The 13,086-nt window shown below is 40.6% G+C and overlaps 1 protein-coding gene across 4 annotated transcripts in view; it reads left to right on the forward strand.

The window, feature by feature from the left end:
* Positions 1-1,014: 1,014 nt before the first annotated feature.
* Positions 1,015-13,086, forward strand: part of kdm4ab (lysine (K)-specific demethylase 4A, genome duplicate b) — a 29,963-nt gene continuing 17,891 nt past the window's right edge. Inside the window, exons 1-15 of one of the 4 annotated variants that reach the window (XM_050032338.1) lie at positions 1,015-1,165; positions 3,723-3,884; positions 4,215-4,390; positions 4,502-4,616; positions 4,801-4,994; positions 6,001-6,050; positions 6,138-6,241; positions 6,331-6,468; positions 6,595-6,815; positions 7,185-7,351; positions 7,469-8,148; positions 9,576-9,689; positions 9,893-10,010; positions 10,229-10,404; positions 11,572-11,785. In XM_050032338.1, the coding sequence (XP_049888295.1) occupies positions 3,744-3,884; positions 4,215-4,390; positions 4,502-4,616; positions 4,801-4,994; positions 6,001-6,050; positions 6,138-6,241; positions 6,331-6,468; positions 6,595-6,815; positions 7,185-7,351; positions 7,469-8,148; positions 9,576-9,689; positions 9,893-10,010; positions 10,229-10,404; positions 11,572-11,785 (2,608 nt within the window). In that variant the 5' untranslated portion in view covers positions 1,015-1,165; positions 3,723-3,743. The remainder of the gene's footprint in view (positions 1,166-3,722; positions 3,885-4,214; positions 4,391-4,501; positions 4,617-4,800; positions 4,995-6,000; positions 6,051-6,137; positions 6,242-6,330; positions 6,469-6,594; positions 6,816-7,184; positions 7,352-7,468; positions 8,149-9,575; positions 9,690-9,892; positions 10,011-10,228; positions 10,405-11,571; positions 11,786-13,086) is intronic. The other 3 variants (XM_050032339.1, XM_050032340.1, XM_050032341.1) reach the window with 3 other exon arrangements.

Consider the following 13,086-nt stretch of genomic DNA (forward strand, 5'->3'; position numbering starts at 1 on the left):
AAAATCCCATGTGAACACTGTTAGCTCTTTTCTCAAATATTATTATTTGAATAACAATAATAATAATAATTTTATTTTTAGATATTTTTATTTATTTATTTATGTGTTTATATATGTATTTATTTATCCTCAAGAAGTATACCTAATTAAAGAAATTGCAAGTGAATATTGTTAGCTCTTTTCTCCAATATTTATTTGAATACTAATGATAATAATAATAATAATAATAATAATAATACTAGTGGTGATATGTTTTTTATTTCTGATATTTTTATGTATTTATTTATATACGTATTTATTTATTTATCCTCAAGATGTATACCTAATTTAATTAATTCCCCAAAAATTCCATGTGAACATTGTTAGCTCTTTTCTCCAATATTTATTATTTGAATAATCATACTAATAATATTAATATTAATAATGATGATGATGATGATGATGATAATAATAATAATAATGGTGGTGTGTTTTTTTATTTTTGATATTTTTATGTATTCATTTATATACGTATTTATTTATTTATCCTCAAGAAGTATACCTAATTTAATTAATTCCCCATAAATTCCATTTGAACATCGTTAGCTTTTTTCCGACAATATTTATTATTTAAAGCTTGATAATAAAATAATTATAACAAATAATAAAAAATAAAATAATAATGATAATAATGATAATAATGGTATGTTATTTTTATTTTATATATTTCTATTTATTTATTAAGCTTGTGATCAGAAAGAAGGGTTTATTTAAAACATTACCAGCACATCAATCTGTTTGAAACAAACATAAATTCTGACTTACCTAAAAATGTTTTCATTAGACCATGTCATTTTCTAAATACAAGAATATCGCAGCATCATAAAAGTTAACTTTTTCAGCCATTACAGCAGGATGAGATTTAAACTCATGTTTTCATGCGTCATATGACGAGACACCCGAGGCGAGCCTCTGATTGGCTGAGCGTGTCCCATGCGTGTTGTGGTAAACAAAATCCGTGATGCGTGTACATGCGTAGAAGTGGTAATGGAGGACAGTGATCTGTTCACAGGGGGTTTAGTTAGCAAGCTGTATTCTGTCTCTAATGTTCACAACTGCTGTTTCTGTTGATTACGAGGTGTTTACAACTCAGAGGAGCACCGTGTGACTCAGCCGAGAGGAGGTGGTGAGTAACGTTGTGTGCATGTCGAGCTATGGCACCGCCGTCCCTGACTGTTAGCTTCTTAACTCACGATGCTAATGTGAACGATAACATAGCCGGAACTGCTCAGGAGCTAATGTCGATGCTAAAGCTCGGGTGCCGTCTATTTCCTGGGATATATATCACTGACTTAGCGAATTACTGTTTCACTTTTTGTATTGCCTATTGATCCCAACTTGAACAACTGTGGAGCGTCGCTGTTAGTAATAAGTTATTTTTATTTTTATAACATGCTAAGCTTTCATGAGGACGGTAACGTTAGCTGTGCACAAGTTTGCTAGCGGCCGGTGGTGTATCGACACGAATGGTTCGGCTATACACAGCTACGGTGTAGCTGGTATTCCCATCTTATCGTCGTGCTAGCTAACAGCTAACAGCTAGCTGTCTTGTGATTATTACTTTCCCATGTGAGACAACATGAAACCGAGATGCCACTCCAAGTAGCAACGTCAACCATTTATTTGCACCTCAATGCATGTACGTAACGAGAACAACTTAGGACTCCATACTAGTGAAACCATGTATGCTATCAGGCTAGCTAATGCTATGCTACATGTCAATGCATATTAGTTACACGAATTAGCTCGTGTTGCTTTAGCAGGCTAGCAAATGAGCTAACGTTAGCTGTCTGGAGTTCAACAGTAGATCGAGTTAAAGAGACGCGGGCTGAACCAATCAGGGGAGGCTATAGCTTTTCTCATGTCAACACAACGCGATATACAGCGGGGACATGTTTAACTTATGTTGTGCTCCCTGTACTATTCAGTACCAGAGATATAAAGAATATGACGATGTAGGAGACACTGGCATTGTGAAAGTGCGCCCAATTAAAGATGTATTTAACAGCTGTCACCTATGTTAACAAGTGGTTGGTATGTTGATATGTTACTTTCAATAGTCAGTGAAATCCAGAAATATAATTGTGCTGGAAGTTAATGTTATGTTTTTATGGTATCTCATGACTGAATAATGTCTCACTTTTAATATGCATGTTTTTAATATTCAATGAAGTTACAGGGGTGCAGGCCAAAAAAGTCAGGATCCAGTTAAAGATGCCTGGCTGTGGGTTATAAAAGGAATAATGAAATAAGTTTCATATTATTCAGCCTGGACTCAAGTGTCCCATGTTTTTGTGTCTAAGTTACTCCTAGGGAATAGCTATTTTTAGACATGGTACAGTATTGAGGAGAGTGCTGCAGCCGGCAGTGGGAAACAGGCCATAGTGTAACCACTCAGGGCACTGTCCCCCGTCAGTTTAGTTGAATTAAAGTGCATGTTTTTGTCACTGACAGGCTCAGATTGCTATTATGAGTTTCTTACAACATTACGGAAAGAATCCCCTACAGAAATGAGACATTTTCCACACCTTTCGCTGTTCTGCTTTGTGTCCAAGTTTTGCTAAAGGAGAAGTCTCCTTCTAATAATCTCACAGACTTTTCCACATTGTCGAAATTGGCTAAATATTTTGCTGTGACACTGAAAATATTTTAGTTACATATCAGAAAGAGACTTATCGTTAGCAAAACTTGGACAAAAAACTGCCGGAACAAGCAAAGGTACAGGAAAACGTTTCATTTCTTTGTAGGTTTCTTTCGTAATATAGTAAAACATTCAAAATAACAATCTGAGCCTATCAGTGGCAAAACCAAGCACTTTTAGTGAAAGTAAATTGAGGGGGGGCAGCTGTCGCTTACATTGCAGCCTGTTTTGCTACAGAGCTCTCGCTCAATACAGGACCAATTTCAAAAGTTGTTGTTCCCACAAGTTACCCACAGAAACTTGGGAAAAATAGGGTCCAGGTTGAAAAATACTGGCGTTAACCTTAAATTAATATATCACATCATAGAATCACACAGTACGTTTACATGCACGCAGTAGTTGAGCTAAGCTCATAGCTCGGCTAGTCAGTCAAGTCGGACTTCTCGTCTTGTCTGAGTATACATGCAGAAGAGAAAATGGAATTTCTGACTAATTATGTCTGTCTCTGCCTCGATAGGCGGCGCTGTGTCCTTTTTAATATAGTGCGTATTAAATTGGTTCCGGTTCTTGTTCAGAAATTTCTTTAAAATAAATCCAAGTTTGGCGTTTTCCGACCATCCATACACTTCAAAATGTTTAGCTCCTTTAGCTGTCGCAGCATGAATGTAGTTTCCTCGTCTGTCCAGTAGTGCGTCTCCTGCTTCTCAGTCGCCATGGTGTTTGTTTGTTTTTCCGGGAGTTGCTGAACTGCTGCTACGTTACCTCCTTCTTCTTCCGGGTGAAACCCCGTAAAAGAAAAAGTGGTGCATGCGCAGAATGCCGAGTGCGTCTCCAGTCGGACTAAGTGGATACATGCAGCAGCAGTTCAATTTTCAATCGAACCATCTAGGTGTTTTAGTCGAGCTACGGATAGTCCAATTTCAGTGGGACTAAGCTGTTAACGTGCATTTAAAAGTCCAGTTTCAGTCGGACTAAGCCAATAATTTGATTTTCTCAAGCTGCATGTGAACGTACTGACAGTTTCTCCATTTACAATCTGCAGGAGCTGCCATTGAGTTTTGGGATGGCGTCAGAGGCGGGTTCCCAAAACCATGGTTCCAAGGGGATCATGACGTTTTACCCCACTGCTGAGGAATTCAAGAACTTCACCCGCTACATTGCATATATTGAGTCCCAGGGAGCACATAAAGCGGGCCTGGCTAAAGTAAGTGCTGACACACTACAGTCTTTATGGGATCATGTTTAGTGGGCAGATATTAAAATTAAATACTAGCAATGGTACAATCCTCAGTGACACATTTCTGACTGCTATCAGACAATTATAATGTCTGATATCTGTTTGTTTTTTTTGCTATAAAATTATGTAGACATCTGTTGTGTAATTTCCATCTCTCCATATGTTGCACACATATTCACACCAGCTTGTCAGAAAAATAAATATATTCGTACCTCCAAAGCTTCGCTGGTGAATCATTTTGATAACAAACAGTGTTAAGAAAACAGAGTAACTCAGTGTCTGTTTTCCTCCTCCAAGATTGTCCCACCAAAGGAATGGAAGCCCAGAGCCTCTTATGACGACATAGATGATTTGGTGATCCCTGCGCCCATTCAGCAGCTGGTGACAGGCCAGTCGGGCCTTTTCACACAGTACAACATTCAGAAGAAGTCCATGACTGTGAGAGAGTTTCGCAGGCTTGCCAACAGTGACAGGTGAGAAGTGCAGAAATAAAACACACAGATCTGTTACATATGTCACTGAATACTGTCAACTGCAGATTTATGTCATTTGTACTAATTAATTCTTGTTAATGCCTTTTATAGGTACTGTAGTCCACATTATGATGACTTCGAAGACCTGGAGAGGAGGTACTGGAAGAATGTGACATTTAACCCTCCCATATATGGAGCAGATGTTAATGGATCTCTGTACGACCCCGTGAGTTGACATTTCTTGGACGTCGTTGCTGTGGGGAATATTTATTAGTATTGATGGGTTTTCCAGTTGCTGTTTGTGTATCTGTTGACCTGATACATAAAAGATACCAATGATATTACTGTGGTGCTTATGATGGCTTCACGTCTCATCTGTTGATCTTGTACTATCTGCTCTACTCCTGCAGGAAGTCAAAGAGTGGAACATTTGCCACCTGGACACCATTTTGGATACAGTTGAATGTGACAGCGGCATCACTATTGAGGGAGTTAATACACCCTACTTGTATTTTGGCATGTGGAAGACCACCTTTGCATGGCACACTGAGGACATGGACCTCTACAGCATCAACTACTTGCACTTTGGAGAGCCCAAATCATGGTAAGGACCCGTTTTTTTCTCAATCAGATGCAGAAGTAATGCTTTGCAGGGTTCCTACACAGTTTGAAAAAGTACAGATCTGGATATGTGTGGAAAACAGGACAGTATGGAAAAATAACTGTGTTTCCAGTCTATTGCCCCTTTTCTGTTTCCTAAAATAAAAAATATTCTTAAAATAAGTTGATCATAAAAACAACGCAGTGTTTTTCATGGCGTTTGAAGCAGGCAGCTAGCACAGCCAAATTGTTTACCGCTGTGTGAGAGTGCAGGCCAGAGTCAGCTTGATGTGGTCAAAAGCAAGACAAGAAGTACAGCACACGACCAAATGCACACTCCTACACAGAGCTGCCTCTACGTCTGTACATCACAGCTCTGCAGAACTGCTCTGACACAATCAAATTACTTTGAAAGGAAATGCAGCACTATCTTTGAGTTGCATAGGTGCTCTATATAGCATCACAAATAACCCAATATTAAGCTTGTCTGAAGAGTCATGAATTATGCAGTGATGTCATTATAAGTAAAGTAAACAGACTATTTTGTCTGTGTAGGCAAACCTTTATGGCTGCGTTTGTTGTTACCGTGGATACAGTGAATAACCAAGGCTGCACAGATGCTCTGAAAATTAAAATATTTAACTTTTAACTCATTTTGCTTCCTATTTTTAAACACGACTACAGAATATGGTACATGTTGCACCGGTTAGTTTACTTCCTTTTTGGGCAGAGATGTTTGATACTGGAATGTTGTCCAACTTCCTGCGTAAGAGTGTGGACTGAAAGGTTACAGTGGGTCAAAGCAAGTTCCCCAGGGTTGGTTATTTTTACTCGGATGTCAAATAAGGTCTGAACCAATCTACTGAGAAGTCTAGAAATTTTAGTCTGGAAATTTGTGACTTTTTTCAGTGGAGTAATGCAACATAATCTGACAACACACTGCACAGTATGTGCATAAATGCATGGTTTCAGTTTACTGTGACTAAGAAGACTTTTTTGATCATTTGCAGGTACTGTGTACCTCCAGAGCACGGGAAGAGACTGGAGCGTTTGGCTACAGGTAAAGGAATATTTTCTGTCAGTGCATTTAGTTTAAGGCTGTTCACTATCGTGGACTTTAACATCTGTCTGCTGTCTCTTCTTCTAGGGTTCTTTCCTGGTAGTTCCCAAAATTGTGAGGCCTTTTTGAGGCACAAGATGACTCTCATCTCTCCCTCTATACTGAAGAAGTATGGCATTCCCTTTGAAAAGGTATGAGTAGACTTTCTTTTCTTTATACCCACTTAACAAGCCAAATGCATAAACTGCAGTTACTGATTATTTTATCACCTCTCCTTTAGATTACTCAGGAGGCTGGTGAGTTCATGGTGACTTTCCCTTATGCCTATCATGCCGGTTTCAACCACGGTTTCAACTGTGCAGAATCCACCAACTTTGCCACAGAGAGATGGATCGAGTATGGCAAGCAAGCAGTTTTGGTGAGGACCGCCAAATGACAGCTTAGAAAACCATAGTTGACCCATGTTGTCATGTCATCAACTGTGTGTGCAACGCTATCCACTGTAACATTCGCCATTTGAATCACACGCTCTCCTTCACTTCAGTGCTCGTGCCGTAAAGACATGGTGAAGATTTCTATGGATGTATTTGTGAGGAAATTCCAGCCGGATCGCTACGAGCAGTGGCTGGCAGGGCGAGACGTGGTACCCATCGACCACACGCGGCCTACTCCGGAGGCGAAGGAGTTCCTGGGGGAGTCCTTTAATGACATCACCAGCAACAGTAACTCCATGGAGAGCTGTGGGGAGGATGGAGAGCGGAAGAGGTGGGGCATTTATTACACAAAACAATGTCCTTGTGTATGTGTGTTTTTGTTTAAGTGGTTTATACAGTGACATGTTTAAGTACATGCTAAGGGTGATTTATTTCTCCCAGAACACCCATGGGCATGTCAGCTATGGAAAGTCTAGTGACGACAAGAGACACACATCTCTGTGACCTTGTATGCCTCTGTAAAGCGGTGCACACAAAAGCTAGTTCTGCCATATTGTATAAAAGGAGCTGTAAACCCTGTTCGAAAATACCTACTCTAGAATATACAATATCATTTCTAAGTGCCAGGTACTATTAGATTAACGACTACTGTTAAGTCTACTGTTTCCAAACCTTTGCTGTTTGTCTGTCTGGACCTCAGCACCACACAGAGGATAGAGACCAAGAGACACAGAGTGTGTCTGGAGGTGCCTGAGGAGGTTGTTCCTCAGGACGAAGATGAAGATGATGTGGAGCAGTATGAGAAGCGTCCAAGGCTAAGCCTCATACCTCCACGCACAACGTCACAAGATGGCAAGAGAACTAAAGGTATTATCACCTGTGCATGGTGTTCTACTTTCCTTTCATGCAGCTAGGTATGTAATAACAGTCGTCTGATGCTGAAAGCAAAATCTTCTAATCAGAGACTTGTGGTTTAATTTACAGGTCCACCAAAGTTGGTTGTCACCCCAACCAAGCTCACTTTATTGGATCCATTTCACAGGGGCTTAACCCAAAGTAACAGTGATGTATGCCGCCCCCCACATTACACCAAGACTCGCGCACCTGCAATCACACCTCAGTCCCAGCACAGAAACGGACATCTGTCACTTTCAACGTCGCCTACGTGGACGGGAACCACTGCTCAGCCTACCCGCAAAATGGGGGTCGCCAGCCTGCTGTTCCACAGGACTCTGAGTCCAAAAGACACTCTTCAAGTGCACAGCTACACGCTAGAGAAGCAGCAACAGCCTCACACACAGCTGCAGGTGCACAGCTACGCCAGAGAACATCAACCCCGTCATCTCCAGCACAAAACCAGTACGCCATCACACACACAGGTTCAGTCCTTGCCTCAGGCACCGAGCTGTGAAAGGAAGGAGCCACAGCCAGAAACCACAATTATTCTTACCAAAGCAGCAGTGAATGAATCAGAAGCACATAGTCTTGTGGAGCCCGACCAAAAGGAGGACAAACCTGAAATAGCAACGCCTGTTGTGACTGCGATTGAAGTGGAGAAGCCTGAAGTTGAACCCACCAGCACGTCTACTTCCTCTGAGACTCAACCACAAGTCACAGAGATGAGCCCAACAGAGATGGAGGCCCCCAAGAACAGCAAGAGAAAGGTCTGGGTTTTGTTTGTACTTTTGTATTTCTTTAACATAACGGGCATGAAGACAACACTAATACCAAAGATGCAACAAGTGAAATGAAATGTTAGTCATTAATCGCTTTCTGCACACTGTGACACGCGTGTAGGAGCACAGGTTACACTCTATGCTGCATGCATTGTCTTTTCTGTCACCTCAAAGGGACGGTTTGGATTTTTTGAAGTGGGGTTGTATGAGATGCTTATCCAAAGTGTAGTTCCTGCAGTAGATGGCTGTGGGCACCTTGCTGTCAGACCGCCCCTTTCTTTTGGCACTACAATTTCTCAACCCTAAAACTTGGGTATACCTACTAGGATTGCAGCCGTGTATACCGATTTCAAGGTATACTATGATTTGAAAATCGATGGTTGTTATATTGTGTGCATTTTCTTATTTACAAAACTGAAAAACAAAAAAACTCACCTTTTATTTTAGTTATTCAAATGGAAGATTTTTTCACATACTTCCATTTGAAAATGGTTTCAGATGTCAATTATAGTAGTAAAACGTTCGTTCGACCAAAAGTAACTCTTCCATTTTCATTTCTTTAAGGATCATTCTGACTGCAATAGTAATTCTGTAATACCGTGAAACCATGATGTTTTCTGAGACACTTAGCGTACTGTGAGAATCTCACACCGTTGCAACCCTAATATCTACGCACCTCTTTCTTTTGGCCCATTGAATCCCCCTCTGTAAGTTCTTGTTATGTATACTCTGGTTCGTTAAGGCACCCTCTTGTCTCAGTGGACTTTTAGCGACTTTCTTGTATTGATGTTTCTTCCATAAACCACTGAAAGTCTGAATGAAACAGCTGATCTGCAGCGTAATACAGTGAGCAGCACAGTTGCGCGTTCTACAGTTGAGAAAAGGTAGCAAAGGAAAGCTGTGAAAATATTCTAAATATAGCTTACACTTAAACTGATACTGATTTATGTCAGGTAGGCCTTCATTTAGGCAGCTAAATTACATTTTGCTGCTGCCCCTGTCCACAGCAGTATATTACTTAACTTCTATAACTGGGGGCTTGCCAACCACCAAACTGTATGTAACACACCGACTATGGATAAGTACATCGTGGAACCCCACTTCAAAAAATACAGACTATCCCTTTAACACCAAATCATTCAAAATGGCTTGTAATCACTCTTATAGTTAGTGCTCATTAAAGTGTCTTACTTCTGTGCATGCATGTACTAATGGGAAAAACAGCAATAGGACTTTTTGGTGGCTCTGTACTGGTGCATTTTCCTTGCATGATGTTTGCATACTGATCTCTCTGATCTCGGCCTAATGACTAACTCTACTAACACACCTCTGTAGTGGCAGAATGCACTTTATGAGGCATTATTTCTAAAGTCTGCCCTGAATGTTCAATGTCATTCATACTGTTCAAACTACAGAGTAAACAATGCCCACTTGTGGATAGTGCCATTGTCATCCAGAATGACACCCTTCCTGTCAGGAAACCAGACCATGATGATGAGAAGAAGGTGGTCGCTCAGAGTTATCACCATGTAAGTACTTACCAGCTCTGACCGAATTCTGAAAGGGATCTATGGACCCAGTGCTTATATGGAAGTGTATGCATACCAGTACAGAGCTCCCAATATGTCTCATAGTTGGGAGACTTCATGGACACTGATGTTATGTTCATTGCTACAGATACAGTGTAGTCTCTGTTTTAAAGTTTTGTCTTGCTGTACGTGTCTTGCTCCAGCAGGTGGCAGAAGAGCAGTCATACTGCAAGTCGGTTGTGAAGAAGCAGCAGCAGCAGGCACAGCTCTGTAATCTGCCGCGTCATCACCCTCTGATCAGAGAGGTGCACAGTGATGATGGTACGCAGTTGTGTAGTTCACTTGATTCATGTAGTTTTATATAATATCAGTAATAATATCAGGTCTTGTTCTAATGACATTTTCTACCCATTTTATTCTGTTTCTATTATCCTCTTTTCACGGCTTAAACTTTCTTTTCTGATCCTTCCACCCCATTTCCTTAAATTCTAATGCTTCCACCTCCATCTTTCTCCTCCACCCCATTGTCCTGTCTGTAGACATGTACATAGATACGGAGTTTGAGCAAGAGGAGAAAGAGGAGTGGGCAAAGCCGCTAACGCAGCTGTGGCAGTGTCGGCCTTATAGCCCTCAGGCTGAGAGAGAGTACAACAAGAAAATGGGCCAGCAGGCGCCCTTCTGCTCCATCTGCCTGCTCTTCCACACTCACCATCAGGTGACAACTACAAGCATTTAATGCTTTTATGATGTTACTTCTGTTATTTTAAGATCCTTATTACCATCATTCTGCATCCATATAGAATAGACAGTCATAGTCAGCAGTCATTTTTCATAGAAAAGTACTATAACAGTACCCCAAAATACTTGCAGCTTCTTATGTTCAACTATTGGCAGCTTTACACACTCTCCTATGATGGTGAACTAAAACCCTTTGGTGTGAGTACGAAACAAGACATTAGATGACATAATTTTGGGGTTTGGGAGAGACAGACCAACATTTTTCAACATTATAACAGATTTTTCGATGAAATGATTAGTCGACTAATCGAAGAAATAATCGACAGATTAGCCGACAATGAAAATAATCGTTAGTTGCAGCCCTATTACTGTTATAATATCTGTTGCAGAACAAGCAAAAATGTGTCTTTTTTTCTATTACTGTTGTTGCTTATTTACAAACAAGTTACATATTCTTTCCTAAAGATTTTTCCCAGGTTAGATATTTCTTAAAGGAACAGTTCACCACCCTAAAAAGAAATAGTTTCCCCCCTACCTGTAGTGCTGTTTATCAGTCTAGCTTGTTTTGGTGTGAGTTGCTGAGTGTTGGAGGTATCGGACGTAGAGATGTCTGCCTTCTCTGTAATATAATGGAACAAGGTGGGGCTCTGCTATAAAGAAAATAGCTCCTACATGAATCTGCTCACAACAAAGTCTATGGATTATCTTGAGTAACTGGGTCATGATTTCTGGAAAGAGACATTGCTGTTGAGTTGAGTTTTTTTGGCTGCGTTGAGCGCCGCAAGCTGAGTGCAATCTAGATCCATTATATTGGAGAGAAGGCAGACATCTCTACGGCCGATATCTCCAACACTCGACAACTCAAACTAAAACAATCTAGACTGATAAACAGCACTACAGGTGAGAGGAAGAACTGGTATTTTTGATTTTTGAGTCAACTGTCCCTTTAAAAAATAGCTTACCATCTTTGTGTCTAAGTGGAACAAATGTCTCGTGGGCCATTAATGTCTGAATTATGTTAACACAGCTCTGCATTGATTTAACACTGAACAGGTGTGAATGTGTCTCAGCCTTTTCTAACTGAGGATTGGATCCATTAGATATTCATGTGACAAGCCGCTGGACTGTTTTCCCTTCTTTCCAGTCTGAGGCCAATTCTGGGAACTCCAGCGTGATGTTGGTGAACCGTCCAGGGGGCCGACAGTGGTCCAAGCCACTTATCCCAGAAATGTGCTTCAACACCCAATCTAACAAGACAAACGATAGTGGAGAGGGACAGCTGTCCAACCCTCACGTAGCAGAGGATGGGACCAGCCGGCTGGTCAGCTGTACTCAGTGCTGCGTCCGCGTACATACAAGTAAGACCCTTTTCTCTGATGAACATGTGTCTGTGACAGTGTGTGTTGGTATTAAAACTTCAGGAACTGTTAATGTAAGTTTAGATGCAGAACCTTCAGATTATTTGATACTTGTTAGAAAACCACCACTCAGTTACATCACAAACAGCTTCACTGCAGACCCTAAACTGATGGATGAATACGCAATCACACCTGTGCTGCATTAAATAATTCAGCCAGCAGCACCAAGAGCTCTCACACAGCGTTTACATATAATTTGTCTTTTCCAATTATGTTTTTATTCTGCTGGAGCCTGGCCTGGTTGTTTTATAGACTGATCACTTCAGTTTCATTTTTAAATATGAAATTGTTTTCAAGACGAACACACATTAACAAATATGTTGCAGGTGTTGGGTGCCAGTTAAACTAGGGCTGTTGCAATAACTGCAAGATTAAAACACAGCGCTATTGATGACCTAAATGGTTGGCAAGCAAAAGCCGCGATGTAGCACAGGAAGACTCGCACACAGAACAAAAAAGTGACAGTGAAAATGCATGCATAGTAGGGATGTGCCATATCCTGTCGTTCACAATAATGCGGGTATCATTTTTAATATCATTTGAAAAATTCACAATGTGATACTCGTGATATTTCGACTTGTTGACATATCAACGTCAAACTGTTACCCACGGCAACAACAAGCACAGCTGAAAGCGAAATTATTACCGACTCCGCAGTGGTTCCAAAAAGAGGAGCAGCTTCAGTAGTGTGGAATAAACTGTGGCGTCCTGAATGTTTTATGAACAGCCCCGGACTTCTCAGACTCTTTCAGCAACTTAACGCTCAGAGGGAACTCAGTCAGCGGCTCCTCTGGCAGCAGCACAGCGTCTCTCCCTCTCCTCTCTTGCCATGCGCACGCGGGTGTCAGTGTTGTCAGGTGATTTTGTCATAAACCTTTGGTGATGTAAACCTACGTGATGCTCGTGGTTTGACCAAAAAAACTACATATATGTCATCATTTAGGATTTTTCAAAAAGAAGGAAATCACATGTTGATTTCTAGATCCCAGGGGACATTTTTTGTATTTGGGAGCTGTTTAAATGTGTAATTTGTGGTACATTTTATTTTGTTGAACTATTAATATTGTATACAGAATCTGAATCTCACTCTGAGTTACTGTTGTTGTTCACAAACTAAAGACAAACAAACTTTGTTTAGTTTTTACTGAATATTTGAAGGCAAACTGTAAAATTATCACTTATTTTGTTGCAGGACTTCTTTTAGGGCCATATGTCCCACCCCTAGTGCATAGAGTGCGAAC

Source organism: Epinephelus moara, chromosome 21 (genome assembly GCF_006386435.1).
Source record: "Epinephelus moara isolate mb chromosome 21, YSFRI_EMoa_1.0, whole genome shotgun sequence".
NCBI lineage: Eukaryota > Metazoa > Chordata > Actinopteri > Perciformes > Serranidae > Epinephelus > Epinephelus moara.